This window comes from Zymoseptoria tritici, chromosome 2 (assembly GCF_000219625.1).
Source record: "Zymoseptoria tritici IPO323 chromosome 2, whole genome shotgun sequence".
In the NCBI taxonomy this organism is placed as follows: Eukaryota; Fungi; Ascomycota; class Dothideomycetes; order Mycosphaerellales; family Mycosphaerellaceae; genus Zymoseptoria; species Zymoseptoria tritici.
Window position 1 is genome coordinate 1184004 of NC_018217.1, and position 27369 is coordinate 1211372.

At 54.8% G+C, this 27369-nt stretch overlaps 11 protein-coding genes across 11 annotated transcripts; 7 read left to right on the forward strand and 4 right to left on the reverse strand.

Moving 5' to 3' along the window:
• Nucleotides 1-759: 759 nt before the first annotated feature.
• On the forward strand, nt 760-1314 carry MYCGRDRAFT_35710 (uncharacterized protein; the record flags this gene model as incomplete). Its single annotated transcript, XM_003854807.1, has 1 exon — nt 760-1314. One exon carries the CDS (start codon nt 760-762, stop codon nt 1312-1314), a length of 555 nt encoding a protein of 184 aa, XP_003854855.1.
• A 909-nt stretch (nt 1315-2223) lies between these two features.
• On the forward strand, nt 2224-3375 carry MYCGRDRAFT_68089 (uncharacterized protein; the record flags this gene model as incomplete). Its single annotated transcript, XM_003854808.1, has 2 exons — nt 2224-2425; nt 2478-3375. 2 exons carry the CDS (start codon nt 2224-2226, stop codon nt 3269-3271), a joined length of 996 nt encoding a protein of 331 aa, XP_003854856.1.
• Nucleotides 3376-3492: 117 nt separating this feature from the next.
• MYCGRDRAFT_68091 (uncharacterized protein) lies at nt 3493-5057 on the reverse strand (the record flags this gene model as incomplete). The annotated part of the gene is made up of 2 exons (XM_003855607.1): nt 3493-4012; nt 4109-5057. The coding sequence occupies 2 exons, from the start codon at nt 4984-4986 to the stop codon at nt 3493-3495; spliced, it is 1398 nt and encodes a 465-aa protein (XP_003855655.1).
• A 1542-nt stretch (nt 5058-6599) lies between these two features.
• Nucleotides 6600-8996, forward strand: MYCGRDRAFT_55014 (uncharacterized protein; the record flags this gene model as incomplete). Its single annotated transcript, XM_003854809.1, has 1 exon — nt 6600-8996. The coding sequence occupies one exon, from the start codon at nt 6672-6674 to the stop codon at nt 8853-8855; it is 2184 nt and encodes a 727-aa protein (XP_003854857.1).
• A 695-nt stretch (nt 8997-9691) lies between these two features.
• Nucleotides 9692-10949, forward strand: MYCGRDRAFT_36801 (uncharacterized protein; the record flags this gene model as incomplete). Its single annotated transcript, XM_003854810.1, has 2 exons — nt 9692-10460; nt 10528-10949. 2 exons carry the CDS (start codon nt 9692-9694, stop codon nt 10947-10949), a joined length of 1191 nt encoding a protein of 396 aa, XP_003854858.1.
• Nucleotides 10950-12914: 1965 nt separating this feature from the next.
• MYCGRDRAFT_103147 (uncharacterized protein) lies at nt 12915-13968 on the forward strand (the record flags this gene model as incomplete). The annotated part of the gene is made up of 1 exon (XM_003854811.1): nt 12915-13968. One exon carries the CDS (start codon nt 12928-12930, stop codon nt 13792-13794), a length of 867 nt encoding a protein of 288 aa, XP_003854859.1.
• Nucleotides 13969-14392: 424 nt separating this feature from the next.
• On the forward strand, nt 14393-16342 carry MYCGRDRAFT_107963 (uncharacterized protein; the record flags this gene model as incomplete). Its single annotated transcript, XM_003854812.1, has 2 exons — nt 14393-14984; nt 15050-16342. 2 exons carry the CDS (start codon nt 14619-14621, stop codon nt 16340-16342), a joined length of 1659 nt encoding a protein of 552 aa, XP_003854860.1.
• A 338-nt stretch (nt 16343-16680) lies between these two features.
• MYCGRDRAFT_90601 (uncharacterized protein) lies at nt 16681-17904 on the reverse strand (the record flags this gene model as incomplete). Its single annotated transcript, XM_003855606.1, has 5 exons — nt 16681-16793; nt 16856-17407; nt 17480-17652; nt 17714-17829; nt 17887-17904. 5 exons carry the CDS (start codon nt 17902-17904, stop codon nt 16681-16683), a joined length of 972 nt encoding a protein of 323 aa, XP_003855654.1.
• A 744-nt stretch (nt 17905-18648) lies between these two features.
• Nucleotides 18649-20377, forward strand: MYCGRDRAFT_90602 (uncharacterized protein; the record flags this gene model as incomplete). The annotated part of the gene is made up of 2 exons (XM_003854813.1): nt 18649-20318; nt 20374-20377. 2 exons carry the CDS (start codon nt 18649-18651, stop codon nt 20375-20377), a joined length of 1674 nt encoding a protein of 557 aa, XP_003854861.1.
• Nucleotides 20378-21007: 630 nt separating this feature from the next.
• On the reverse strand, nt 21008-21157 carry MYCGRDRAFT_19719 (uncharacterized protein; the record flags this gene model as incomplete). Its single annotated transcript, XM_003855605.1, has 1 exon — nt 21008-21157. A coding segment is annotated over one exon (150 nt), but the record flags the coding sequence as incomplete, so codon positions are not given.
• A 2684-nt stretch (nt 21158-23841) lies between these two features.
• Nucleotides 23842-24216, reverse strand: MYCGRDRAFT_18493 (uncharacterized protein; the record flags this gene model as incomplete). Its single annotated transcript, XM_003855604.1, has 2 exons — nt 23842-23965; nt 24017-24216. Coding segments are annotated over 2 exons (324 nt in total), but the record flags the coding sequence as incomplete, so codon positions are not given.
• Between the last annotated feature and the right edge of the window lie 3153 nt (nt 24217-27369).

Consider the following 27369-nt stretch of genomic DNA (forward strand, 5'->3'; position numbering starts at 1 on the left):
GATAGTATGCTGCCGCCGTGTGCGGAGGTCACACTGTATGTGTGCGGCATGGCCAGCATTTGCGTTAGAGCAACCCGGTGGCACCCCGGGCACCACGGGCAGAAGTACCGATGCAGCAAAGTCGTCGCATGGAGGAAGAGCCATGTCTGAGTCGTTCGTGTGGAATCACAGCGCCATGACATACCGCAATCGCCTTCCATCGTTTTATGAGTCTGCACAAAGACATGTCAACATGGCCGGATGCGGTAGTCTTCGAGCAGAACGATACGGGTCAGTGCAACCATTTTCTCGAGACAAAGGAATTAAGGAGGTCCATCGTGCAGTCTATCGTAGGGGTTGACCGGAACCGGCTCGACCCGAATGATGGCCCTTCGAGGTGCTCTGCGTACAGAGGGAGACTTGGTTCACCTGTGCGTATGCAGACACATGTCGCCCGCGCCATGGTTAGCAAATCTTCAAGCCAGCGAGCATCGACTACGGTGGCCATCTGTCGGAGCTCTGGCGTTCACCGCGATGGGAACGGATGTAAGTGAACCTGGAAGGTGTGAGCAAGATTGGAGTGGATGTGTAGAGTAAAGTAAGGAGGAACCTGAGAGCAACCTGAAGTCGTCGTTCACGCTCGGACCATCCCGCTCGTGAGTTGACGTCAATTGCCGAGGCCAGCAATATTTCCAACTTCCAGGACAACACTTTCCATTGGTTTCTCATTACCTCAACATGCCACCCGCAAAATCCCTCGTCTCGTTCAACGACTCAGGCATGCGAATTCCAGTGCTTCAATTTGGGACTCGAAGCCATCTCGTGCTTGCGAGAGGGACCCGGCCATTCTCCACTACGTGCCCAGCACAGAAGCCAAAGAATCGCGTCTACCCCTCCAGGATCCGAAATGAGGATGAGCTACAGACCCTGCTCTTGACCTCTGCCAGCACTCGTGTGCCATTGATCACACTGTGGATGACGACTTGGAACCGCGACTGCGACGCGGTGTCACCAATCATCAAAGAGCTCATTGAAGACGATGGCGTAGGCGAAGAGCAAGGGAGCGTGTCTTTCGTGGAGGTCGAGATGGACTCTCCAGATCTAGGCGGACCTGCTGGCATTGCTCAACGCTACATGATCAACAAGATCCCGACGCTGCTGGCATTCGACAGGCAGGAGCCTCAGCTGGAGACCAAGGTCACAAAGTTGGAGGATATGAAGAAGGAGTTTCTCACGAAATGGATTGAGACTGAAGCAGCACGTCGTGGTGAAGGTGGAGCCGGAGGTGGAGGAGGTTTGGTAGGCTTATTCAGGAGCATTTTTGGTCGCTCTTGAAGATGCTGTCTGACAAAGAGCTCAGAACCAAACGCCGACTGCCCTTCGTTGCAAGCTATAACGCTGCTATGAAAGCTGAATCCAGACGACTACCACGCTGTTTCACGATGAAGGGACTTTCAATGATACCGTTCCCGTCCTGGGCAGCCCTCGGCATGTAAACCGACCGCGACAGCAGTCGATGGCAGCTCATGTTCAAACCGTGGCCCGTCAATTCTAGGAGGCACGGATACAAGCTCAACGTGCTCCAGTTCAAACGAGTGTCGTGACGAATACACAAGCACGCGTGGAACCTTCGGAACGCCTGCGAGTCAGACTTCCGTCGATGGTTCAAATCTAGGACCGATAGCTGCAGGCTCAGATGCTTTCAAGCTTTGACGCTCTCTCACATCTGGCCAGTTCAAAAGGCAGACGATGCTCATCATCGCCATGGACGACCATTCGCAGGGATTCGCATGTTCTCGAGACATGTTCGCGATGGTGGGGGTTTTCACAGTGGAGATACATGAGTATTTAATGTACGGAGCTCAAGACATAACACTCTCCTTCATTATACCTCCGTGCTTCCGCTCAAACTGCACCATCCAAGCCGACCGAGCGATACCTGGGCGGTGAAAGTTGCGCGGGAAATTGGGGAGATGTGCATCAGGATCGTTGCTCTTATGGTCTTGTCGGCAACATCTCTCTACGCTGTCGTGTGATATGCACCGCACGAGGTGGTCCTAATTAGTTTGGTTTGGAGTGTTGCAATTTGAGCGGAGGGACGGAGGTACAAATGGTGTCACGTGTCGGCTGCGCTTTCCGCAACGCGTCTTGAATTTACGTCGCGTCTTCCTCCACTTCTCGTCATCAAATTGTTCAGCATACCACATTTTACAGGTTACACACATCACCAAAATGGACGAAATAATGGAAGACCAGCCAGACTCACAAGAAGTCCTCCAAGAAACTCCCGCCGAAGATGTCTTCCTCCCGCCTTCAGTCGTCAAGTCAAAAGTCCACTCAGGCGACAGCTACACACATCACTCAGCGATTCCAACAACGATTAAAAATGACATGACGATAGAATGCGTGCTGGGAGTGGATGAAGCTGGCAGAGGTCCTGTTCTTGGTATGAAGAAGTTGCATACTTGGATCCAATCAAACACTGACCACTATCGAAGGCCCCATGGTTTACGGCCTATACTACCTACCTCTAGCAATACACCGCTCGCTCCTAGCAGACACACACAGATTCGACGACTCCAAAGTTTTGACGCCCGCCTTCCGATCCGAACTCATGGAGAGAATCTGCACACCCGACACCGACCTTCACGAGAACTCCGGCTGGGCGACACGACTGATGTCCGCGCAGGACATCTCATCAGCAATGATGCGACCGAACGGGACCTACAATCTCAATGCACAAGCCATGGACGCCACCATCGATCTGATACAGGAGGTTCTGGACTCTGGTGTGAACATCCGAGAAGTGTACATCGATACCATCGGCCAGCCAGCTGCGTATCAAAAGAAGCTTGAGAGAATCTTCCCAGCACTGGACATTACCGTTGCGAAGAAGGCCGACAGTCTCTATCCGTGTGTCTCCGCTGCCTCGGTTTGCGCCAAGGTCACGAGAGATGCCGCGCTGGATGTGTTGTATTCAAGCTACGCTAGCGCGGACGATGATGGACTGATAGCTTGGGGATCTGGCTATCCTTCTGACGCGAGATGCTCGAATTGGCTCAAGTCGAACATGGATCCTCTGTTCGGTTGGGGCAACGAGTGTCGGTTCAGCTGGGGAACTGCAAAGGAGATGTTGGAGGCCAAGGGCGCGCCATGTCGGGTTGACTGGCCGGAGTTGAATGGCGACACGGATAACATGAAGCTGACTGGATTCTTCTTGGGAGCTGATGAGGAGAAGGAGGATGAGCTTGGGTCGTGGTTTGGACGGAGAGTCACGGAGGAGGTGTTCTAGGTGGCGGCGGTGCATCGACAGCAAAGGAGCGCAGAAGCGCCAAAGGCAGTCACGACATGGGACCATGCCTGATATTGGCGGAAGTCTGGGGAGCTGCTCAAAGGACCGCAGGCTCAGCGGAGGACTGGCGTCCACGGCTGCCCTGGCCTGCGTTGTCGCATCGATATGACCGGCGTCGATCACGCCTGTGAACGTCCGGAAGTCATACTCCTGCACAGCGATCACATATATGATTGCATCTCAGGCTCATCCCCGCCGCTTCCATCGATAAGCACATACTCCTCACTCGCCCGCTGTTCTCCTTTCGACAATCTTCTCGCCACCTCGCCAATTCGTCTCACGCCCTCGATCAAGTTTTCTTCATCCTCCCACGCGAAACAGAGCCTCACATTCTGAGCACAAAGTACCGCATCATCACCCGGAGTCTGAAACAGTCCACCCGGCGCGACGATCACATTCTCCTCTTTTTGACACCGGGTCGTCAGATCGGTGGCTTGCATATCGCCCGGCAAGCCCAGCCAGAGGAAGTAACCACCCGCCACGTCTCGATCTGGTTGAGGAAGAGTGAAGCCGAGTGGAAGGAGATGAGTTTCAATGGCGGTGAGCATTGCTTTGTAGCGGGATGCGTAGGCAGGTCGGAGGACGGTGTGGATGTGGTTTTGCAGTTGGCCAGTGGTGAGGAGGTGAGTCAAGTAGATGGATGTGAGTTGGCAGGGTGCGCCGCCGGAACGTTGGACGCCGCTGTGAGGAGAAGGTGTCAGCGTGGGGAAGGTTGTGCATCGAATCAGCTTGATCTCAACATGCATGCCGCGCACAACTTGAGAGTAAACCACTTACGCTTGGCCCAAACCATACGCGAACTTTGCAGTACCCTCAGCCCAGCCTACTCGCATACCTGGCCCTGCGATCTTGCTGAAGGTAGCATTGGAGACGACATTACCAAAGCCATCTGCATCTTCCCTCTCCGCGCCATCATCAATCTCGCGATCAATGTCAACCAAACGAGGCAGATGTGCAGTCTCCATCGCAGCCAGATCCTCACCATCGACCGGCCACTGCAGCATGTCATAGACATCATCACACATAACCAACATATCAAACTCCCTCGCCAACCTCACCAGCTCCGTTCTCCTCGTCAGACTCATCGTCCTCGACGAAGGATTACTAAACGACGGCACGCAATACAGCACATGCTTAAACACCTTTGCCCTCTTCCTCTCCGGCTTAAACCTGGGCTTCACATTCCCTTCCCGCCGTGCCACCTCCTCACTCCTCCTCACCTCCCTTCTCAAATATTCCACATCAACCCCTTCCTCATCCTCCGGCACAGCTCTCATCTTCCCGGCAAACCCCGCGTCCTCGAAGATTCGAAACGCGAGCATATACGCCGGCGTGACGAACCAGACATGTCGCGTATACTCGGGATCGGTGAAGACATTGAGAATATTGCCCAAATTCTGCGATGCGCCACCCGAGATGCAAATTCGGTCAGCGGGGATGCGGTGCGTGGGCCGGTAGAAGGTCGTCAGCCATGCGGCTACGGCTTCGCGACAGGGGAGGTAGCCTTCATCAGGACCGTAGAGCAGACCGTTGTAGGCGATTGTGGGGTCGGAGAGTACGGTGGCGGCTGCGGCGCGGATGAGAGGGAGAGGAAGCAAGGCGCGGCTGGGCCAGCCTCGGAGGAGGTTGATTTGTTCTTTTTCTGAGGATGTCATGTTGTAGGTGGCGGCTTGGCGGGGGTCGTTGTCCGGCCAGAGGAGATTCCTGATGAGGCGGAGTGGAAGGGTGATGGACATTGGAGGATTGATGGTATGCACGATCTGCGCCTCCACGGAGTGTAGACTCCAGACGGTGCTCACGCCCTCCTACGTGGGGGTGCAACACCTCGCCGCTTCGAAGTTCGCTTTCCCGGTACACGCAATTGACGTTTTGTCGTGTTTCATTGTCCGTATTGATGGGTCCCGGTAGTCGTTGTCCGTGCTAGTCGTCGTACATGATCGTATGCCCGTATCGGAACGAATGCCATGTGGGCTTGGTCAAGTGACATGAGTGACATACAAGTCGTCATCGGCCCTTGTCACCCAAAATAGACCCCCGGCTCGATGCATTCTTGGCTCTAGCTCTCTGCGAAACACGTCCCGACTTCGACCTTGCTTCATGTCTTCCTCGCCCACACTCTCCACTCGCATTCGCGTCGGCACCCACTGGACCCAACTATTGAAGCGCCAACCGCCGACTGTCTGCATCCATTTTTGAGCATCGTGACACAGTGCGCATGCACGCTGAACAGATCTGCACGCCTTCGACTCGCCGCGCCTCAGCCTGAATCCACCGCCAACTCAACTCAACCTGAAGCGACTTGACGCTGCGCGTACAGGGTTGATGCTCCATCTTTTGAGGGGAATGAACAGTCGCGGCATTATTACGTAGGACGTTGGAGTTTGGTCGACGAAAGGGACATGTTCCCAGAGAGGTGCAGTACCCGATCCGTGTGTGACAGCGCCTGCCGGATTCCCCATCGAGCACTCAGCAGCCCATCACAGACGTATTCGTGGCTCATGCTTCAGGTTCTTCCTCGCTTCCAAGAGACGTCGACTCCAGACTTGCTGCATATCGGCATCCACTTCTTGAAACACTTTTCTCAGACGCGTGCTGCGCCATTCTTCCTCTTCCTCTTCCTCTTCCTCTCTTCGACTTCCTTCCTACCTACGTTCTCCTATTTCAAGACTGTCCTCCCGCTTTCTTCTCCTCCCGCGTGGCTCTTCGTGTCATTTGATCCACTTTTCTCCCTATCCAAGTTACACCTACATGTACAGCTGACTGAGCATTCGCCTTCGGACCTCCGTCATTGTCCCACACCCCTCGAGGCCACGCGATCATGGCTCGACGACTATCAACCATATTCACCGCGGGCTTCTCCCTCAATGACGAAAAGTCATCCAAACGCGGCGACACTTCCCTCTCACCGAGCAGAGATTCAGCCGAGTACACATCACGCTCCAAATCGCCCGGCAAACTTTCCAAACAGGCTCCCTCATCCAATGAAACGCGCAAGCCCTCTATTCAATACCTCATGACGCCGGAAAGCAGCCAACCCAGTCTTCGAGACTTGGAACTGTCCGAAGCTACTACTACCACTGCCCTACCTCCGCCACCGCCTTTGGCCAAGCCACGAAGCCCATCCGCCAGTCGCTCGCCTGGAACGCCTGGAAGCAGACCTATGACACCCACCTTGATCTTACCGGAGGATGGAGCGGCGTCACCCACGACGAAGAAGAAGCGTTGGTGGAGTAACAAAAGCGAGAAGAAACAAGGCCAAGAAAAAGGACCAGTCGCTTGGGTCGCCGGTCAACAGCCCAAGGTGCCGTACGATATTGACGGGCTGAAAAATGGCCGGCCAATGCAAGAGTTGTGGAATAACGACGGTGGGAACTGCTACATCCATCTCTTTCCCAAGGCCTCGAACAAGGGCGCATCTTTCAAGGTGGACCCGGCCATCTTTGCTTCTTCCGCGACATTGACGAAACTGGCCTACGGTGATATCTACAGCGATGTTGCTTCAAACACTGGAGACCGCAGAGATCCCAATCTCTCCGTGAAAGACCTAGCGACGCCTCCCATCAGCCCTCGACGTGACACTCCGAACGGCAGCTCTACATCTTCTCACGACTCTCATGGTCGTTACTCGGACTTCTCAACGACTGTCCAAGAGACGCATCTCTATGTCCCGGTGAAGTTGGGCGGTTCGCAGTCAAACTCGGCTCCTCAATCAGCAGAGATGATCGCCATGGAAGATTTGCAAACGCTGATAGACTATCGCAATTTCTTTGCCTTTCTCTCAGGCCAGTCCCTGATTGCGACAGAGAGGAGGAGCTCTCTCTTCGCCATTTTCTACACCGTTGCAGGAATTCTCAAATCCTACCACTTCGCCAATGTTGACGGATCTACATATGGCGAGGTCGCCGACGCAAGCTTCAACTGCTACGTCGCAGAGTTGGGCCTTGCAGATGTCAGGGTCAGCCGCGAAGCGACCATCGAGGGAATCGTGCTGGGCGAGCGCATGAAGAATGTGCTCCTCTACAACGAAGCTTTCACCCACGGCGTCGGCAAGCTCGATGATCTTCTGGCTGCTAAGAGTCCTCGATTCGCGATGATTTCTCCCGTCACCCAGAACCGCCTTACTCGGGCGGCCATGGATCTGGAGAAACGTGTCGCATCGATAAGACTGATCATGACGGACTTTGACTTCCCGTTCCTCTTCTCTGGCATCATGAGCTCAAAGACGTCGATCGAGCGGAAAGAAGGTGTTCGATTCGCACAGTGGAAGGAGAGTTTCTTGGGCATGCGTAAATTCATGCTGGGACTGCTCAAGCAGCGATATGGCAACTGGCCACCCAAGGCCAGCAGCAAGAAGAACTCACTCGAGACCTCCGGACTGAACCGCTTGGTACTGCGAGACGTCTACCTCGACCTCTCCTCGCTATACGACCACATCGCCGACCGCACCAACCTCACGACCCGCACACTCGATGGCGCCAGCCAAGATGATACCCGCGAAAGCCCTGTCGTACGTGGCCTCCGTGCCATCCTCTCCGAATACGACCGCTCTTCTCCGCCCGTCAAGCCACCGGTTCCATTCGATCTCCCTCTTCTCCCAACGCTCCGCACCACCCGTCCCGATTTTTCCCCAACGGACCCAAAAATGAACAAAGCACTGAACAAGCGAGTCAAAGATGAGGAAATGGCAACAATACTCCGCGCCTCCCACAACGAAGTTGTGCCCATGACACCTTTCGTTGGTGCATTCCGTGAGATGGAGAAACGCGCCGCTCATGGATGTACGCCATCCGAGATTGAAGATCTCCGCATCGGACAGTGGATTTTCCTCTACGTTGTTCTACAAGCTCTACCTATGCTCGCCTGCGATGCACCTGGTCTGAACTGGACACAAGGTGTAGAGTACTTCCTCTGCGCGCCACCTCGGTCTGGTGTACCGTGGGCTGATCCAAACGCCGGCGCCGCAACAGCTGGACGAAGAACATGGTTCTCCGTCGGAGGCGCCGGTGGAGGCGTAGTTTCCCTCCCTTCGGATGTGGTCGAGCATGGCGTTGAGGGAATCTATCGACGAAGTCACTGCTGGGTGATGGCGGACAAATGGTGTGCCGCGGACCCAATCCTCAGTCGAGCATTGGAGGTGCAGCAGAATACACACGGTGGAGCCGAGGAGGAAGAGGAGCCGGAGCAGAGCTACACCCATCGCAACGTTAGCGGTGGGCTTCTCCCTCCGCCGATGCCATTCGCCGGCGGCGGCGGTGGTGCTGGTAGCAGAGGAGGCTCTCCCCGCCGTCCAAGCAGCGACACGAGTCAAAGGAGCAGCAGCGCGCAGAAACGTCTCAGTAGTTTCGGACTGAACCTCGAGGCATTGCCATTACCTGTTGGCGTCACGCCCGATGGGAGAAGTCCCAGTCCGAATGAGAGGCCACAAACGCCGGCGCATTTGGTGGATGCCAATCGGACCTTTGATTCGATGTTGGGAGCGTCGGATGCGGAGAAGAAGAAGCAGAGGCGGAAGTCGAGGATGTGATGAGATGTTGCTGTTCATCAATGGGTCATGTTGCGAATCTTGACGAGTGTTTTGTGGATTAATGATTGGTTTGATACCCACGATTTTGGCATGTTTACTCTCATATGGCGAATGCTGGAAATGCGAGACTCTTTCATTGTCATTTCTCAATTCGTGCCCATGTCTTGGTCCCGCATACTCTGGTCTTCATGTCCTCCTCAAAACAGTCCAACGAAGTTGAGGCCGTGAAGGGCTATGGCTACGGAGTCGCGGCATTCTGCACAACACATCTGCGATTGAGAGAATGAGGGGAGTCATGTGGAGTCAGACGAGAGACGTCCTGTGCGGTCGCTCCACGACCCATGTGACTTTTCGTGGTGGATCCTGACGACACGGCGATCGAACAGAAGAACATCGGCAGTTGAGGATGAGGTTCGTGACGGTCCAATGTCACCGTGGCTAGTCAGCGTGGGATTGTGTCTTTCGGAGATCTCTCGCATTTCGCCGTGGAGGAGAGGGACGAGTCCACCAAAACATTTCCGAGATCCACGATTCGGCACGTGGCAAACACCCGACGCAGCTACCGAGACGATTTAGGATTTGCGGGCAGAGCTGCTGACACTACAGACTAGCTTCAGGAACCACATCCACCCATCGACAGGCGAGCTCCATGTCCAATGCGTTGTATCGGGCAAAAGTCATCACGATCGTGAGGAGATTGGGAGTAGATTGAGCCGCTTTCGCCGAACTTCATCCAAGTATACCGCTCCTTCTTTCCTTTCCTTCCTTTACCCTACCTTCCCTTCATATACCCATCCGGACCAGATAAACATCTCCCCTCCATCACTCCACCCACCATGCCCGCCAAACTCCCCTACCACGCCGACCACATCGGCTCCCTCATCCGCCCGCAAACCGTCTCAGACGCCCAATCCAAATTCGACGCGGGCGAAATCTCCGCCTCGGACCTGCACTCCGTCCAGCAAAAGGAAATCGCCACCATCGTCTCTAAACAAAAATCTCACTCCGTCCGCGCCCTCTGCTCCGGGGAGTTCGACCGCAAATACTACTTCTCCGGCTTCTTTGAGAAGCTGCAGGGTTTCCATGAAGTCTCGCCGGTACCGTGGGATCTGGCCCGGCTCTCCGCCGCTCCCATCGCCGCGTTGAAGAAGGCGGGGAAACAGTACCCCATGGCCGCCATTTGCGATGCGAAAATCGTGTACAAGGAGTCGCCATACTTGGAGAACTGGAAACTGCTCCGCGGGACGGTGCCGGAGGAGGAATGGGCGCAATGTAAATTCACCATGCCGCCGCCGTGTTATTTCCACTTGAGATTAGCCAAGGGGAAGTGTTATTCTCCCGAAGCGTATGGGAGTGACGAGGAGTTTTTCGATGACCTGGCCAAGGCGTATAGGCAGGAGTTTCAGACGTTGTATAAGGAAGGGTTGAGGAATGTGCAGATCGATGACCCGACGCTGGCGTATTTCTGCTCGGATGATATGTTGAAGGGACTGAGGGATGATGGCGAGGATACGGAAGCGATGTTTGAGTTGTATTTGAAGGCGCATAATGATTGTATCAGGGACCGGCCGGAGGGTTTGCATGTTGGATTGCATATTTGTCGAGGTGAGTGATTGACATTCTCGAAGGAAATCTTGTCTGGATTATGAGGGCTGACAATGGGTTGGAATAGGCAACTTCTCCAAGTCAATGCACTTTAGCGAGGGCTCCTACGAGAAAATCGCCGAGCGCTTCTTCACGCACCTCAACTACGATACCTTCTACCTCGAGTACGACAACCTTCGCTCTGGCGGATTCGAGCCATTGCGTTTCCTGCCCGTGCACAAGAACGTTGTGCTGGGTGTGGTTACTACCAAGGATCCCGAGCTTGAAGATAAAGAGCTCATCAAGCAGAGGGTTTTGGAGGCGGCGGGAATCATTGCCAAAGGCCAGGGAAGGAGCGTCGAGGAGGCGATGGAGAACATCGGGATCAGTCCTCAGTGTGGATTTGCGAGTGTGGCTGTGGGAGCGGATGGAATGGACGAGGCCAAGATGTTTGCCAAGTTGAAGTTGGTTAAGGACGTGGCGGAGGAGTTGTGGCCAGGGAGAGCATGAGGAGGTGAGGTCGAGAGAGGAAGGACTTTGATGGTTTGTTAGGTTGATCACCTGAACGACGAATGCTCCATCGGTCTCGGGAATGGTTGCCTGGTAGATGGCTCTCAACAGCCAAGGAGAGACGAGAACGAAGATATTGTTACCAACAAAGGCAGGAAACGATACAGACAGAAGATCCTGACTGAGTCAATCCGGCGTCGGAGCTACATTACCTTTCACTTCCAACGGTGGTCATCTCAAGTTTTTCAAGACATGGCCCTGTCTCCTGCTGGTCTGGCTGAACCCTCTACTTCCATCCGTTGGCCCATGGGACAAGAAGCACAATGATGCAGTGCAGTGAGTGAGCTGATGCGAGACCACATAAGAAAATGCAACACAGCCATAGCATGACGCTGCTATCGTCCAATCATTGCTCCAAGTCGAATCAGGTGCTCGCCGGACAATAGCACATGTCAAATCAGCTCAGCACGTTTTGCATGTGAACGACGACTTGTTGCCTTTCCAGTCGGGAGAGCCTCTCAGCTCATGCACAGTCGTACCGATGTCCGCTGGCGTGGCTGATCGATTCAGCTCATCGACCACATTCTGTGGAGCATATAGTGGCGAGAGAACGAACGAGAAGTCGACTGCAACGACGTCGGAAAAGTTAGGGTTGCTTGCCATTCGCTTTGCAAGGTGGCCGTTGAAGCGGTACGACCCGTTCGAGAACCCGATTGCGGTAAAAGAGCGGGGATGGAACCTGGTCGTTGAGGGAGGCGTGCCTGAGATCGACCAGCGACTTGGCATTGGATTGGCGAGAGGAATGAAGAATGCTCTCATTGTGTTCTCTATGTTGGGCGGAGTACAGTGTAATCAGTCTCGGGAAGAGAGCAGGCGATACTGAAGCACTTAATGTATTGCAATTGTATGTCCACATCACTGTCTCCGATCAATGGCAAAGAGTGAGCAAAGAAAGAGTCGGTGTATGGGAATCTGGTCGGACCGCTGGGACCAGGTCTAGAAGACCCTTGGTTCAGTCCCATCTCACTCTAATGCGAGCCCCGGCGCTAGCTCAAAATCTCCCAAATCATACAACAAAACTGCCATTCCCCGAGGCCACAGTTCCTCCTTTGCTACACAATCCGCTCGTCCTTGGTCTCGTCTGCGTTGTGTTCTTGTCTTCTGCCATTCGACGTCTTGCAGCTGCAGTATCGCCTTACCACCGTCTCTATCCTCAGCTCCCCACCTCTCCCACTGGGCGACCTCTTTCCCAACGCGCCAAGTTTCAAGAGCTGTGCTCTCAACCACTTGAGACGGCAGCGACATCTCTCGCCAGAACTTCGACCGAGAAGACACTCTTCTCTCGAAATAACTCCACCACACGGCACGCCGCAGTCTATACGATACAGTCGCCAAAATGAGCACCACCGCCCTCTCCCAGAAGCCGGCCATGAGACGCCATGTCACGGCGGAGTCCTCTCCCTCGACCGCCGCTGGTTCCCCCAATGATTCGCCGGCAGCCTCCGCCTCGTCGACATCCCTCTCATCGATGGGCGACGACGACTACCAGCAAAAGCCAGCCTCCAGCAAGCTCATCGATACCTACGGCAACGAGTTCAAGATGCCAGACTACACAATCAAGGACATCCGTGATGCCATTCCCAAGCATTGCTTTGAGCGATCCGCCGCAACGGGCCTGTACTATGTCGCCAGGGATATCGTGCTCCTGAGCACCACATTTTTCTTGTTCAACAAGTTCTGCACACCGGAATACGTTCCCTCATACCCAGCTCGTGCAGCTCTGTGGGCAGCATACACATTCATTCAGGGTCTTTTCGGCACAGGTCTGTGGGTCTTGGCCCACGAGTGCGGTCACCAGTCCTTCTCGCCCAGCAAGACTCTCAATGACACCGTTGGATGGATCTGCCACTCTGCTCTTCTTGTCCCGTACTTCAGCTGGAAAATCTCCCACGGCAAGCACCACAAGGCGACTGGCAACATGGAGCGCGACATGGTCTTTCTCCCACGCACTCGCGATGAGCACGCTACCCGCACTGGCGCCCTTCTCCACGAGATGCACGAGCTGATGGAGGAGACTCCAATCTACACCGCCGTCTCCATGATCGTCCAGCAGCTCGGCGGATGGCCAATGTACCTGATCCAGAACCTGACCGGCCACAACAACCACGAGAAGCAGCCTGAGGGCAAGGGTGTCGGCAAAAAGAATGGCAACGGCAGCGTCAACCACTTCTTGCCAAGCAGCCCTCTCTACGAGAAGAAGGACGAGCACCTCATCCTCCTCTCCGACTTGGGTCTTGCCATTACCGCTTCCGTCTTGACCTACGTCGGCAAGACCTACGGCTTCACCAACCTCCTCGTCTGGTACATCCTCCCATACCTCTGGGTGAACCACTGGCTCGTGGCCATCACCTACCTCCAGCACACCGATCCTTCTCTCCCTCACTACACTGGTGACGCCTGGAACTTCGCCCGCGGTGCCGCCGCGACCATCGACCGCGAATTCGGCTTCATCGGCCGCAACCTCCTCCACGGTATCGTCGAGACCCACGTTCTCCACCACTACGTCTCTACCATCCCCTTCTACCACGCCGACGAGGCGACCGAGGCCATCAAGCCAATCATGGGCCAGCACTACCGCGCCGATGTCGAGGGCGGCTCGATCGGATTCTTGAAGGCAATGTGGAAGTCCGCTCGTTGGTGCCAGTGGGTCGAGCCTCTGCCTGGTACCACTGGCGAGGAATCCAAGGTGCTGTTCTTCAGGAACAGGAACGGTCTTGGTGTGCCGCCGGCGAAGCTCTCTCCCAAGGCCGGCAAGAGGGCCATGGTTGAGGATGATTCCGAATAGACTCCGAATAGATTAGAACATCGAAAGAGATGGACATGGAAATGAATGGGTGGTTTTGAAAGTGTCTTTAGCCGGCTTTATTTAGGGGTTTAAGGTGGCGTTTTCCGACGAGGTGGTATGTCGAGGCAGATGACGCTTAGAAGCAAGTTATTGTATACATCTTGTTCGTCAAGATCACTTTCCGCACCTGATCGATTTGATGTAATGCAGGGCAAGTGTTGAACGTGGACAGGTTCGATGCGACATGACTTGAGCTTGAGATGCCCAGTTGCAAAGTCACATGGTTAAGCAGGTTACGCAAGCTCTCGTTGCAGGAACGTCGGTTTGGATCGATCGATGAGTGTCCATTACTGGCTTTCACGCCACGCCGTATGAACAGTGAACACGACTAGGAGGTCAACTACCTCTTGCCGTGCCAATTACACCTTGCTTCAACGTCCTCATTCGTTCAATGCAACGCAACTGTGGAGACTTGCCTTTCGTCACAAGCTCAGCCGCGTGGTATCCTTGGCGAGAACTTTGAGCTTCTTCTTGACTTCAATGCTTCGAGACAACCACAGCTGATCCTCACCACGATCCCTTGTCGACATTCGCACGCGCAGTCCTTCCTCTCGCTGATTGATTCGACTCGCGAACACATCTATCACCTGGCTTTCGTTTCCCTCGCGCGACCAGGAACAGACTTCTGCCGTCTACCAGACAGTCTGGCTCCTCGACCGGTTTGCGCACTCGTCACGCGGCGACTTCGACACCTCTTGAGTCCCATGCAGGGCTGAGAAATGGCGCGGTAAAAAGCTCACGCTCAAGCGACCTCACGACCCGCAATGGCACCTCACGCGACCGAACCCCGGTCATCATTCTCCAAATTTCCCGACTTCGTATCCGATCCTCATGACTTCCCCGAGGAGGCCATAGAAGAAAACGTATCGCGCGGACCGAGTCCTAGACCCCTTCCGAATGGTCTGCCGCCAGGTCTACATTCTAGCGAAAGATGGCCCGCACGAAAGGCCTCCAACGCCAAAAGCTGGGCTTCGTGGGATTCGAATGGGAGATCACAGATCGGTCGACACGATCGACAAAAGAGCTTGTCAGAGGCGATTAGGACAGTACGGACACGCAAGATGAGCATAAGTCAGAATGCGCACGAAATTGCAGATTCGTTGAAAGCACCGGTGTCGTTTAAGCTAGTCGTATGTTGATACTCCTCCCACCACTCTCGCCAGTGTCGAGTACTCAAGGCTAACCTACCTGCAAGACCTTATGTGCCTTCTGGTATGGCACATCGATCCTCACAAACACCTCCTCCAAGGCTATCCTGACGGCTCTCCCGAAACCCGTCACCCTGACCGTTGTACAATTCCTCCTGGTCTCCATCTGGTGCGTCTTCTTCTCCGCGCTGGCGAAGCGAAATACCACTGTACGAAACGCCCTCCCGGTTCTCAAAAACGGCATTCGAAAACCGAGCAAGGACATCATCATGGCCACACTCCCTCTCACAGCATTCCAAATCGGCGGCCACATCCTCAACTCCGATGCCATGTCACGCATCCCTGTATCATTAGTCCACACCATCAAAGGCCTCTCTCCACTCATGACCGTCGTGGCCTATCGCCTATTCTTCAACATCAAATACTCCGTCCCGACCTATCTCTCACTGATCCCGCTCACCATCGGCGTCATCATGGCCTGCTCGACAAGTTTCAAGGGAAATTTCATCGGCCTGACGTACGCATTCGGCAGCGCTATTCTCTTCGTCACGCAGAACATCGTCTCCAAAACCATCTTCAACGACTCCGCAAAAGCCGAAGCCGACGGCATTCCCATGACCCGCCGCAAACCCGACAAACTCAACCTCCTATGCTACTCCTCAATGATGGCCTTCCTCTTCACCGCGCCGGTGTGGCTATGGTCGGAAGGCTTCTCCATCGCCGCCGACTTCCTCCACGACGGCTCCATCGACCTCCGCGAGCGGCCTGGATCCCTCGATCACGGGCGTCTCGCCGCCGAATTTATCTTCAACGGCACGTTCCACTTTGGGCAAAGCCTGGTCGCTTTCGTCCTCCTCGGAATGGTCTCACCAGTAACTTACTCCGTCGCGAGTCTCATCAAGCGTGTGGCAGTCATCATCTTTGCCATCGTCTGGTTTGGCAGTCCGATGACGAAGATTCAAGGATTTGGCTTCGTGCTGACGTTCATCGGACTGTACCTCTACGACCGCACATCCGACGCTGCGAAAGCCGACAAACGCGCGAGGGAGCAGGCGGAGAGTCATCAACCTCTGCTACCGCTGAACACTGCGGATTCGAAAAGGAGTGATGGACCTGCGTTCTCCCAGTCGCCGATGCATGCGGAGAATGGACTGGGACATACCTTTGCGGGCAAGAGTGGGTACGCGATAGGTGATCAGAATGGGACTGGACCAGGCAGGCCGGACGTGCCTTCACCGGGGAGTAATGGCGTACCGATATCTCTGCCGCCCGGAACGAAGGCGCAGCAGACGTGGACTTCGGGAGATGTCGCTAGACAGCAGAGTGCAAGTGTACGATGATGATGATGTGGTATATACTAGAAATTCTGAGCCCAGTCTTGTTGACAAACCTTCGCATCCCGTTCGGCGCACGCGATTTCAACAACAACAAGCTGATGATCGTACATTCTGTGACTCAAATGACTCCGTTGGTATCGTATTCAGCAACTATCTCTGGCATAGCATTTTTGAAATCAAGAATTTCTCTCCACACATTCCAATCCATGTGTTTGTGTTTGCGGTTCTGCAAACTCTCCAATCTTCGACTTTGCGACTTCAATCTCCCTGCCGTTACTGTAGCTCTTCATATGTACACCCTCCAAATACGGTCGACATGTCTCCATCTTGACATGTTGATCTTAGTTCTTCTTGACGGAGCGGCGAGCCTTGACGGTCATGTCGTAGAGCGCATCCTTGAAGGCGAACAAGAAAGCAGCGGTGATGACCGACTGCGTGACCTTTGGTCCAATGCCTTTAAACATCACAGATCAGCGCAAGGTCCTCTGAATCACAAGATCCTCAGCGACGACTCACCTCCGTAAAGACCACCAACACCCTCCTCCCTGTAAATCTTCTTCAACGTCGCCGTCATGCCCAACTTGGGACCGTCCTTCGCAGCCACATGCGCCCTCGACTTGACGGTAATATACGGGTACGTAATACTCGTCGCCGCCAACTTTCCCAACGCACCGATCAGAAACACATCCGTCGCTCCCACCTTCCTCCTCTTCTCCACGGCCTGCTTCAACTGCTCGAAAATGGTGTACTGCAGAATCGGGTTGATGACCAACACCAACGCGGGCAGCACACCGGCGAACAGGCGCGTCACGCCGTCCTCGTGGATGATCTTCATCAGCGTGGAGATTGTGCCGGGGGGCTTGGTCTTGCGGACCGCTTCGCCTTCTTTTGTGGGGAGGCCGTGGCCCTCGTTCTCGCGCGCCGTCATGCGGGTGTTGATGACCCAGATCGGGTTGGTGAGGAGGACGGTGGCGGAGCCGGCGAGGGCGCCCGCGGCCATGGATTCGAGGGTCGAGAGGGCGGTTTTGTTGGTCGTGCGTTGGAAGAAGGCGCGGGAGAATTCATACCCTGTTGGAGTGAGAGAGGAGATGTGTTAGACTGGAGATTGGGCGAGATTGTGGGGTATAGAAAGATGCGTACAGTAGTAGTACACGAAGTTGGTGACTGTGATGCCGAACAAGGCGCTGTCAAGACCGGCGTAGAGACCGACGATGCCTTCGCGGTCGATGATGCGCTTGGCGGCGTCGAGGGTGCCGGTTGAGGCCTTCTTCTTCTCGACCTGAGCTCGGGTGGAGAGCGTGATCAATGGGTAGCTGGGTGTATCGGTCAGTCTCGAAGTCGTGACACAGCATACGAGGGAGTGAGTGAACGCACGTCAATGCCATGGACAGCAGTCCGCCTCCGGCTCCTGCCAATGCGTGCGCGACATTGTCGGATTGCTGCTCAGCGGTAGTCTGCTGGATGGCGGGCACGGTGGCCTCCTGTTTGCGCTGCTGTCAGTATATGCTCCACTCATATCCGGTGAATGGTATGGAGGATGTGGTTACCTTGGTGGTGGTAGACATGTTGATTGTTCTTCTTGGCGGTATGCAGGGATAGTATGCGATATAGTTGAAATGGATGTGCTCTCAAGATTCAGACCTTGGTCGTGTATATCACAGAAAAAGTCAAGTGAAGTAGGTCAAGAGATGCCTCATCTGGTAGTAGTATCCTACCTAGGTATGCCCCCAGGATCTCGGCATGTGAAAGGTGCTTCCGACGTCAGGCGACCTCTGTCCCTCGGCAGAACCGCCCAGCTGCTGTCCGGGTGCAGCCGACCTGCTTTCTCCGACGAATGATCTTCGACCGACTTCTTAGGTGTCAATTTGCTGGTTCAACATCGCGACTAAATGCCTGATTGCGGATCCTATTGCTGTTAATCCGGACCTCACTTCATCGCCCGTGGTATGCTGCCGCAAGCTCACAGGCCGCTTGCTCTTACTGATCAGAAGGCTGACCAGCCCCAGGAGGGCAGGTCGTAGGACCCTTTGCGATTCATACCGCTGTATCTGATCATGTACCGACCTCACGACCACGGCGCGGGCGCTGAGCAGCAATTCCATCTATCACCTGGACCGGGACACTCGCCATATGCTCAATCACAGCTTGCAACTCCGGTGTATGGACTCGACCCGAATATACATGGTAGTCCTCCACAAAGGCTACATCCAGGCCTCAGGCAAGCTGGATCTCGTCAATCTCCTCACGGCAGGACGTCTTCCTCTGATATGCAAGGACAAATGCAACCTCCCAGCGGTACATCACCACGAATGAGCAGCGCGACTCCAGCAGCAGGCTACACCCCTCTGGACAGATCTTTGCCATCTCGGGACGTCACCGCGGACACCATCACAGACGCCTTTGTAGACTTCATCCTGTATTGTAATCCACACTTCCCACTTGATGTGGATACTTCGACATTGAGGACCAACTTTGAGTCTCCGCCGAAGAGTGATGGCAAAGACTTTGAGACATTTCGCCTGTTTGAGCTGATCAAGAAGTTCGATGCGAAAGAGCTCAAGACATGGGGTCAACTGGCCCTCGACCTCGGTGTGGAAGCACCCGACGTGTCAAAGGGCCAGTCTGTGCAGAAAGTGCAGCAGTATAGCGTTCGTCTCAAACGGTGGATGCGAGCGATGCATATTGATGCTTTTTTCGAGTTTCTGCTCGGCAAGCAGCACTCTTATGCGACTGAGATTCCGCCTCCGAACGATCCATATCCGACCACTGGCAGAGATGGTGTCATGGCCGAAGAGGACCTTGCCATTCGAGCTTTGGACCCTGCATTCCGTCCTAAAAGAGGACGACGGCGCAATTCCGAGACTGAACAGGATGATGCGACGTCTGATCAAGGCGACAATCAGACAAGACAACCGGGGAATGCTGCGCAGTTCTCACAACAGCAGATGAGCACTCCTTTGACAGGAGCTCCGTTCAGTGCTCATCCTGATGCGTACAACGATCCGTGGGCTGTAGCGTCGGCAGTGACGCCTCAAAGCTTTGCTCCATGGTCAGGAAGACCGTCAGCAGGAATGACACCTTCGAATTTGAGATGGCAACTGGGTCCGAATTCTCCGCATCCCATGACCTCAATCCCGACTTCAATGTCGGCTCATATCGATGCAGCGCTTGACGGCGAACCGAAGTCAGCAGTCACTCCATCATCGTCTCGAAAGAGACGACGACACGGTCCGGCTGTGTCAAGTGCCTGGCCATCCGCTCACCCACCAGGTGCGAAGCCAAGAGGCCGACCACCGGCGAATCGAAACACTCAGGATGGGCCCTTTGGTACATTTCCTGCCGATCCTGGTAACAACGATAAGGATAAAGGCCAGGGTTCGACGTCTACTGAACCCCAGACTATCATCGAACAGCCGTCTCCGCAGCTACCGCAAATGTTCCAAAGTCCCAGCGAGGGACGACCGGGGAGACTGTCACTTCAGGTCCCTGCCCGAACTGGCGGGCCCGTACGCCTTGCAACGCCGCCGATGGTACTCGTCAACGGCGAGCAGAACGAGAACAAGTCCACTCAAGGCGCAACCCCGGCCGAGCAGAACCTTGCAGCAGCTTCGCAACCACGTCAATCGCCTAGCATTCAGCCCGCAACCTCCAACAACTCCTCCACCACCGATTCAACATTCACCTTCGAGACCCTAAAACGCGTGCTAACAAGTGACCTTCTTCGCTCCGACATCCACAACCGCCGGAACCGCCTCACCGGCGACGAAGCCAAACGCCTTGCGACTTCCATCCTCACCCGTCTCTCCGTACCCAACATCACCTCTCCCACCACCACCGGCGACATCGCGCGCATCACCGCCGCGTCCTGGCTCGGCGTCGGAGATCAATACAATGTTCCTCTCGGTCCCGCGGCCGGTCACGGGAAGAAAATCAATGTCACGAGGTTTTGTGTTGGGAGTGATGGATACGAGGAGATCGTGTACGATGAAGGGATCGTCGAGGGAGTGAGGGAAGTGTTTGACTTGTACTGGCAGGTGAGTCTGGGTGGGTGTATGGGAAACTTCGAAATGAAAGGGTTGTCGCTCGCGTCCCTGTCGTCGTCATCAACCGCGAGTGAGGCGCCTGTGACGGAGACCACGCACGATTTGGTGCTGAGGAAAGGGTTGGAGGCCATGTATAAAGTGAATAGAGATGGCTGGGTGGAGGAGAGCATGTCCGAGATTGCGAGGTCGGCGGCTAGGAATAGCAATGTGGGCGATGATAGTGTAGATTGGAAGGCGAGGTGCAAGGCTTTGGAGTTTGCGGCGCATGTGGCCAAGGGAGAGGTGGAGCGGTTGAAGAAGAGGACGGTGGAGAAGCTTTTGGACGCGGTCTTGTAGTGCCGCCGGAGCATACGATCTACGACTTACGATTAGCATAGCCATGACAAGAACTGAATAGTCCAGCGGACTTCATCTGGGAGTAAGGTCAACAGGTATGTAAAGATATGCTCATTTATCGAGTCATAGTAAGACGGCATAGCAAATCGGCCATTGGCCAGGGTATATCGCGTCTAACATCAAGCCTACAAACCCACCGGACAACACTGCACCCTCATCTCTGCTACGAAAAGGTCAGCACCCACATCAAAACCACACCCAAGCAAGAATGGTAACTCACCGGAAGACTCCCTGGCCCGACCAAAGCCCTCTGCTTCCCAATCCAGCTTTTCGGGTCGGGTTTTCTCCTTCCTAGACTGACGCCATTGCTCTGCAGTCTCTTTGACAGATCATACCACGCAGTAGCCATGAGCCTGTTCTCGCGCTGTAGCGCCGACACATCCTGCGGCACAACCTCGCGTGGTTGGGAAGATGCAATCTCCAATGCTTTGCGGAGTTCGGCGATCGTTTCTTGCTGGTCTTGAAGCTCTTGTTGGGCTTTCTCATTCGCTGCGGAGGAGCTGGACGCTGTTTGGGTTTGTTCTTCCAATGCCGCGTTGCGTTCGGAAGCTTGTTTGAGGCGTGCGTCCGCGGCGGAGAGCTGTTGTTCCAGGAGGACGATCTGCTCTTTGTACTGCTTGCTATCGTCGGTGACGTGCTTTGAGGTAGTCTCACGCTCGACGGGACTCTTGCTTGGCTCCGGCGCCTCGATGTCGATCTCGTCGTCAGGACTTCGATCCTGCAGTTTTATACGCAGCTCCTCGATCGTCTCGTGATCTCGCTCCTGTCGCTCACGAGCAGCTTCGAGTTTCTGAGCCAGAACTCGAGCATCGTACTCGGCGTGTTTGCGAGTTGTCGTCAGCTCGTTGATTTGGTATTCCTGGTTCCGGATGAGGCCCTTCTTTTCGATGATCTCTTTTTCCAGTCCAGATTGCACCTGCTTGAGACGGTCGAAGTCCTCGAGACGTTCTTGGGCTTGCTTCAGCTCCTCTCGCAGCGTGGAGTTGGCCTTGTCCTGCTCCTGTAATGCTTGGATTTTCTTCCTGAGATTCTCATTCGCCTTCACCTTTTGACTCAAGTCTTCATTCTCGGCACGGAGCATCTGGAGGTCGTCTCGTAGACTCTGCCCGGACTCATTCTCCTCCTTTACCCTTTGTAGTTGACGCTCATAGTTTTCCACCGTATTTCTCGACGACTGCAGTTGTGCCTCCAGATCATCAATGTATGCCCGGTCGCTATCCGTCTGGCGTTGAAGCTTCTTGAACTCATCATCCTCCGCAGTCTTGCGACCCTTTGTGGTGAGATCCGATCTGTACGCATCAAAGGCCTCCTGTAGCTGTTGTTTGTCCTGGCGCAGCTCTTGTAGTTGACGCTGAGCAGCTGCTTGGTTCGCCTGAAGCTTCTCGATAGTCGCCTGAGCCTGCAGCAGCTCCTCTTCCCTCTCCAACATCGGATCGCCAAAAAGTCCTCCGCTCTCCTTACTCTTACCATTCGCACCCGGTACCGCCGGCGTGTCTTGTTCACTCTGGTATGCCGACTCATCTCGACTCACTGTGCCGGAATCAGGTTCCTCCTCTTCCTGCATCTTCCTGATCTCATACGCTATCGCCATGGCGTACTCGTTACCCAGCCCTATCAATCTCTTTCCCATCCGCTGATTCGACTCCGGTGAAGCCATCGCAGAACGGATAATCTCCATGATCAGCTTCTCCAGATCCGGAATGGATGATCCAGCAGCGACGGCCTGCAAGTCGGGACTGGAAGCGGCGGAAGGATCGCTCTGGCCATTGCAGACGTCCCGGTAGTACATGGACAGCTGCTTCTCGAGGTGTTTGAGATTCTGCCATTTCCGCGTCCACTCGCTTGATGCATCGATGTTGGGTTCCGGGAGACTGCCTGAGAAGTAGTCTGGGTCGACATCTTGTAGGATCGCCCAGAGAGCATTGCCGTCGTTCAGCTGGCCCAGGTGTTCGACCTTGCCGGCGTGCTCGAAGGAGCGGACCCACGCTAGTAAGCTGTCTCCCAAAGAATCGGCCATGTTCGTAGCGAGGTTGCTCAGTGTGTTGACATCAAGTTGCAAGTCGTTGGACGACGGGAGAAGATGACCTCATGCATGTCGATCAATGCGGACCATCGTGTTCCCAGCGTGTGAGGTTTTGTCAGAAAGGAGCTGTTTCAATAGTCACGTTGGAGACATGTGCAAGACGCGGTGTATCACCAGAATGCACGGACCACAATTCGGCCGTCAAGCACTTTCCGGACAATGTGTTTCGCACTGGACACGCGACCGAACTGGAACAATGTCTTGATCGTCAAAAGTCATTCCGCGAACGAGACGATTGTGTCTCGGAAGGAACGACGCACGCACACCAAACTCAATGCCAACGTCCTCCGCTCGCTTGACCTCACACAATGTCAACATGCCGAAATGTCTCGACAAGTTCAAGCATGCTCGTTTCGAATATGGGCTCTGTCTAATTGTCTAGTTGCTGCGTCTTCCTCTGGCCGTCATGTCGTAGAGTGGACATATATTACATTCGTGATCGTCGTCGGCCCTCTATGCTCTCTTGCTCTATGCTTCCATGCGTCAAATATCATAATCAGTGTCTCCACGCAAAACTCCCAACGCTGATGTGAAGGCTTATGCAAATCAATCCGCTGTGCTGTGCTGTGCTTTCAATGTGCGTCGCTTCATCTCGGTCATCTTCGTCCGCCGTCCGGCGTCACCACAGGTGGCAGTGCGTATCTCATGGGCGATCCGTGCGGACGACCATGCGGGTTGGCCAGAGGCGGTAAGGGTAATCTGTGTATGTTCGATGAGGCTGGAACAGACCGAGCAGAATCGGCGCGGCGTCGGAGTACCGGTCCACTTGGCGATGAGTCGCTGCTGTTCGCTCGTCGTATTCTCGTCTGCTCTGGTGAGTTTGCTTGAGGCAAGGTGTTCGGTATTTGTGGGAGGCTGTGGTTGTGCGTGTGGGAGTAAGAGATGTTCGTCAAGGGAGGGTGGAGTGCAGGCGGTGAATTGCTCGACCTGCTATCCTGTGCACCAGCTCCTGACTGGCCAGATTGTTGACCGGCAAGGTGGAAAACAGGGACGTTCGCACGCTGTGCCATTTCGATCTCGCCGATTTGCCAGTGCATCGCTTCGGCCGCTCGCCATGGTAGTTGCATCTCCTTTGAGATCTTCTCCCACATGTCCTTCTTGAATCTGGCCGATGCATTAGTTTTGGGAGACCATCGGCAGAACTTGACAACGTACCTCTCGTAAAGACGTGCGAGCTTGTTCTTCTTCTCTTCGTCCCACTCTGAGCGTCGCTCCAGGTAGTTCTGGAATCGCAGACGACAGCTGATGGCACTACGTCCTGGAAGATGCTTCGAGATGTCCTCCCACTTCATCCCATTTCCACGGAGCTCAATAATTGCTCGGTCTTCATCGCCTGTCCACTTGGACTGCTTCTTCTTCGCTGGCGTCTCCGATGGATGCGGGTGTGGAGGTGCGAGTCGCTTGTTGCTGGTGCCGGGATGATGCGAGAGTGCGATCGGAGGTCCAAGTCGAGGATCCGTTGGCGATGGTCCGTACTGTGCGTATCCATTGGCTGGCTGGTAATGAGGTCCACCATTCGGATACGGCTGGTGTGTGTATTGCATCGTCTGCATGGGAGGGAAAGGTCGTGGTCCGTGTTGAGAGAGTTCGGGAGGATGTGTCAAGAACGGCGGATATGTGGTGGCCATCTTGATGCTCGAGGTTGGAGCGGATACTAAACCGTCGTCTTTGCCTCGACTGCTGGTTGTTGTGCGAGAGCTCGTGCTGGCATTGCCAGGAGACGATCCTGATCTTGGCCGCTCCAGCAGCGACGAGATATCCACGTTGGCGACCGTTGCTGGCTTTGAGGCCAGCTCATGTAGAGGAAAAATGGAGAACGAGTGATCGCTGGATCACAAATGAAGTCCGGTCGTGTCCAACCAGAGGTAGCTTCTCGAGTATGAACCCGCAGCGAGATGCACGGTGAGCTGGCAATGGCACTTCGGTTTTATCGTTGCTATCGATCGAGTCTTTTCGAGAGTCGACGGAGTCTGGACTCGGGAGAGATGTTCAAGCGGATGGTCGGTAGACGTTGAGACCTTCCTCGCGAGGGTTGGCTGCAGTCTGGTTGGATCTCAATGCGTGATATCTGTACTCCGAGATGTATAGTACGTCTGGCGAGGCCGTGTGAAGTGCTATCGGAGATTGGCTCTGTAACGTTTTGTCGAGGAGTCGTCCACGTAATGCAGTTCGTTGGCAGTCTCCAGTTGCAAAGGGTTTGCGCGGATTTGGTCGGTCAGCGTCGATCGACAGTACCTGTTAAGTAGGACGGCTCGGATGTATCTAAAGTCTGCAAAGCACGAGGATAGCCCTGCATGGAGAAACTTCGTCGTTGCTGAAACGGGGTCTGTCCGTGGACGAGGGCCGTGTAATATGCAGTCGTTCCAAGGCCGTTTCAAACTCGTGTTCGGGCGGTGTTGACACTTGACGTGGCACCGAAGCTCGAAACGGAAAGTGTCTGGATCTGTGAGGAGGACAGATCGAAGGGTTTATGAAAGGACCGCCGCACAACTGCGGGAGGTGCCAGGACAGGTACAAGCAATAATAACACGAGAGGCAAGCCCTCCCCGAGCCTCTACACAGCGGACCAATGACCAAATGTGCAAGGGATGAAACATCGTGGACCTATCGTGTTAAAACTTAAGAGTGAGCTGCCAAGTAAGGAAAGTCCGTCTTGCAGGACCCGATCCAAAGTAGTGTGCAAGCCTCCCTCGACTTGGCGTCCTCGAGATGGGAAGGGATGCAGTCTGGCAAGCGGCATATACGGCAAGCCAGCCGGTCCACTCAAGAGTCAACGGATCGCTCAAAAGCCCCAAACGTGCGGCACCAGCGTACGCCATACCGCAGATCGGGTTGGGTTGGGCGGCGTGTCATGGACTCGTCAGTTGCCGACGGGCTGGTAAAAAGGGCGTTAAGTTGAGTTTTGGCCGGTGAGCATGTTAGACCAGGATGAGGGATGTTCATGTTGGCCAACCGTGGGCTGCACCAAGCTTCCGTCCTCTGTCTTTTCGCGAGGGATGACCTTGGCAGTCGATCCATGCACGCTCATGCACCCGTGAATGTGATGGGTGGCACTGCACTTGCACACCTTGCTGTGACGTCGGCACGCTGCTAGGGACTGCTAGACTACCAGACAAAGATCAATGAGCTTTTGCATCTTTGACGCGAGTGCCCGTCCGTTGACCGCCGAAACACGCTCTGAATGAGTACTCGATTGTCGTGAATGTAGGCAGCCTCCCGCGAGAGCGTCCGAGAGCGGTGAAGCCCGGATGGAAACAACACACAATGGCATTCTGATACACGCCGCCGATCGCCAACCATGGATGTTCAGGGTGAGTGGCAGTGATCGCTTAAAGATCGGGTCCGGGTTAGGGCTGTGTCGGGGACAAACGTTGCAGATCTTGCGAACGATGATCTGCAGCACCCAAGCCTCGGGCGTCGTGTCGCTCGTGTGGTGCAAATCGGTTTGACGATTTCTCCCAGCCCTTGTTATTAAATCTCCGTCAATCTGGGGTGGCTAATGCGAGAGATCAAAGCGTCTGAGACGTGTCCATTTAAAGAATTAACCGGGCTACGCTGATGTCTCAGATTCCATTATTACGTGCTCGCTCGTGGCGTAGCATTCCAGCACAGGGCCTAGTAAGGAATGGAGAAGCGCAGACTCGAGGCGGTGAACTGCCGGCTGGGTTCGGTCGACAATGGACGTGTGGAGTCATTTGGTGTGACGGTGGTCTCGTGATCGCGTCGGCGACAGGCAACCTTGACTCCTTGATGGCAAAGGCCGATCAATCCGATCAATCTGCGTTACCTTTCTCGTCAGTCTCAAGATCCGATGGCGGTGACCACGATCCCGTGCCGTCCTGGACAATGCATCCTGGCGCAAGTCATTGGGATGCAGGGCACCGAGCAATGCTGCCAACGGTACTAAACAGCATCGATGTCGATGATTGGGAATAGGCTGTACCATTCTGTGGTCTTGGTTGCTGAGGATCGCAATGTGAAATTGTCCGGTGGGTAGCCTGTCGAATATACAGACGGGCCAAGCCTGGCATAAAACGAGGCGTAACACGTTCTACACCATGCTTCGCCTCGTCCAATTGTTTCAACGACCTGTTCGGTAGGCATCTGGCAGATCGTTCCGAGACGCCTGCCTGCTATTATTGGCCATGCAGTTGAAGCATACTCGGCCGCATCGTAGGCGATCATTCCCTCGCATCCTTCGTAGCGACAACCGCCCGATATGCGCGGAGCGGATACCTGGCTTTGCGTCAAAGCTAATAAGCGTACCACGCCATTGCACTCTTTGGCTCGAGCTAAAGGCCCGCCGAACATGTTCCTTCCTGGGGTGACCCTGACCTCCATCTCACATTAGTCTGCATGCCTGATGAGATGCGTCTGTGCTGGGCGGCAGACTACAGCTCTGGGGTCCCCACCAGTCTAACCCGACTTCGTACATCCTGCCGCCACGCCGTCGCCCTGGCGGTGAGCTCGACAAGTTGCAACGGGACCATGACGCATCGGCGCCAATC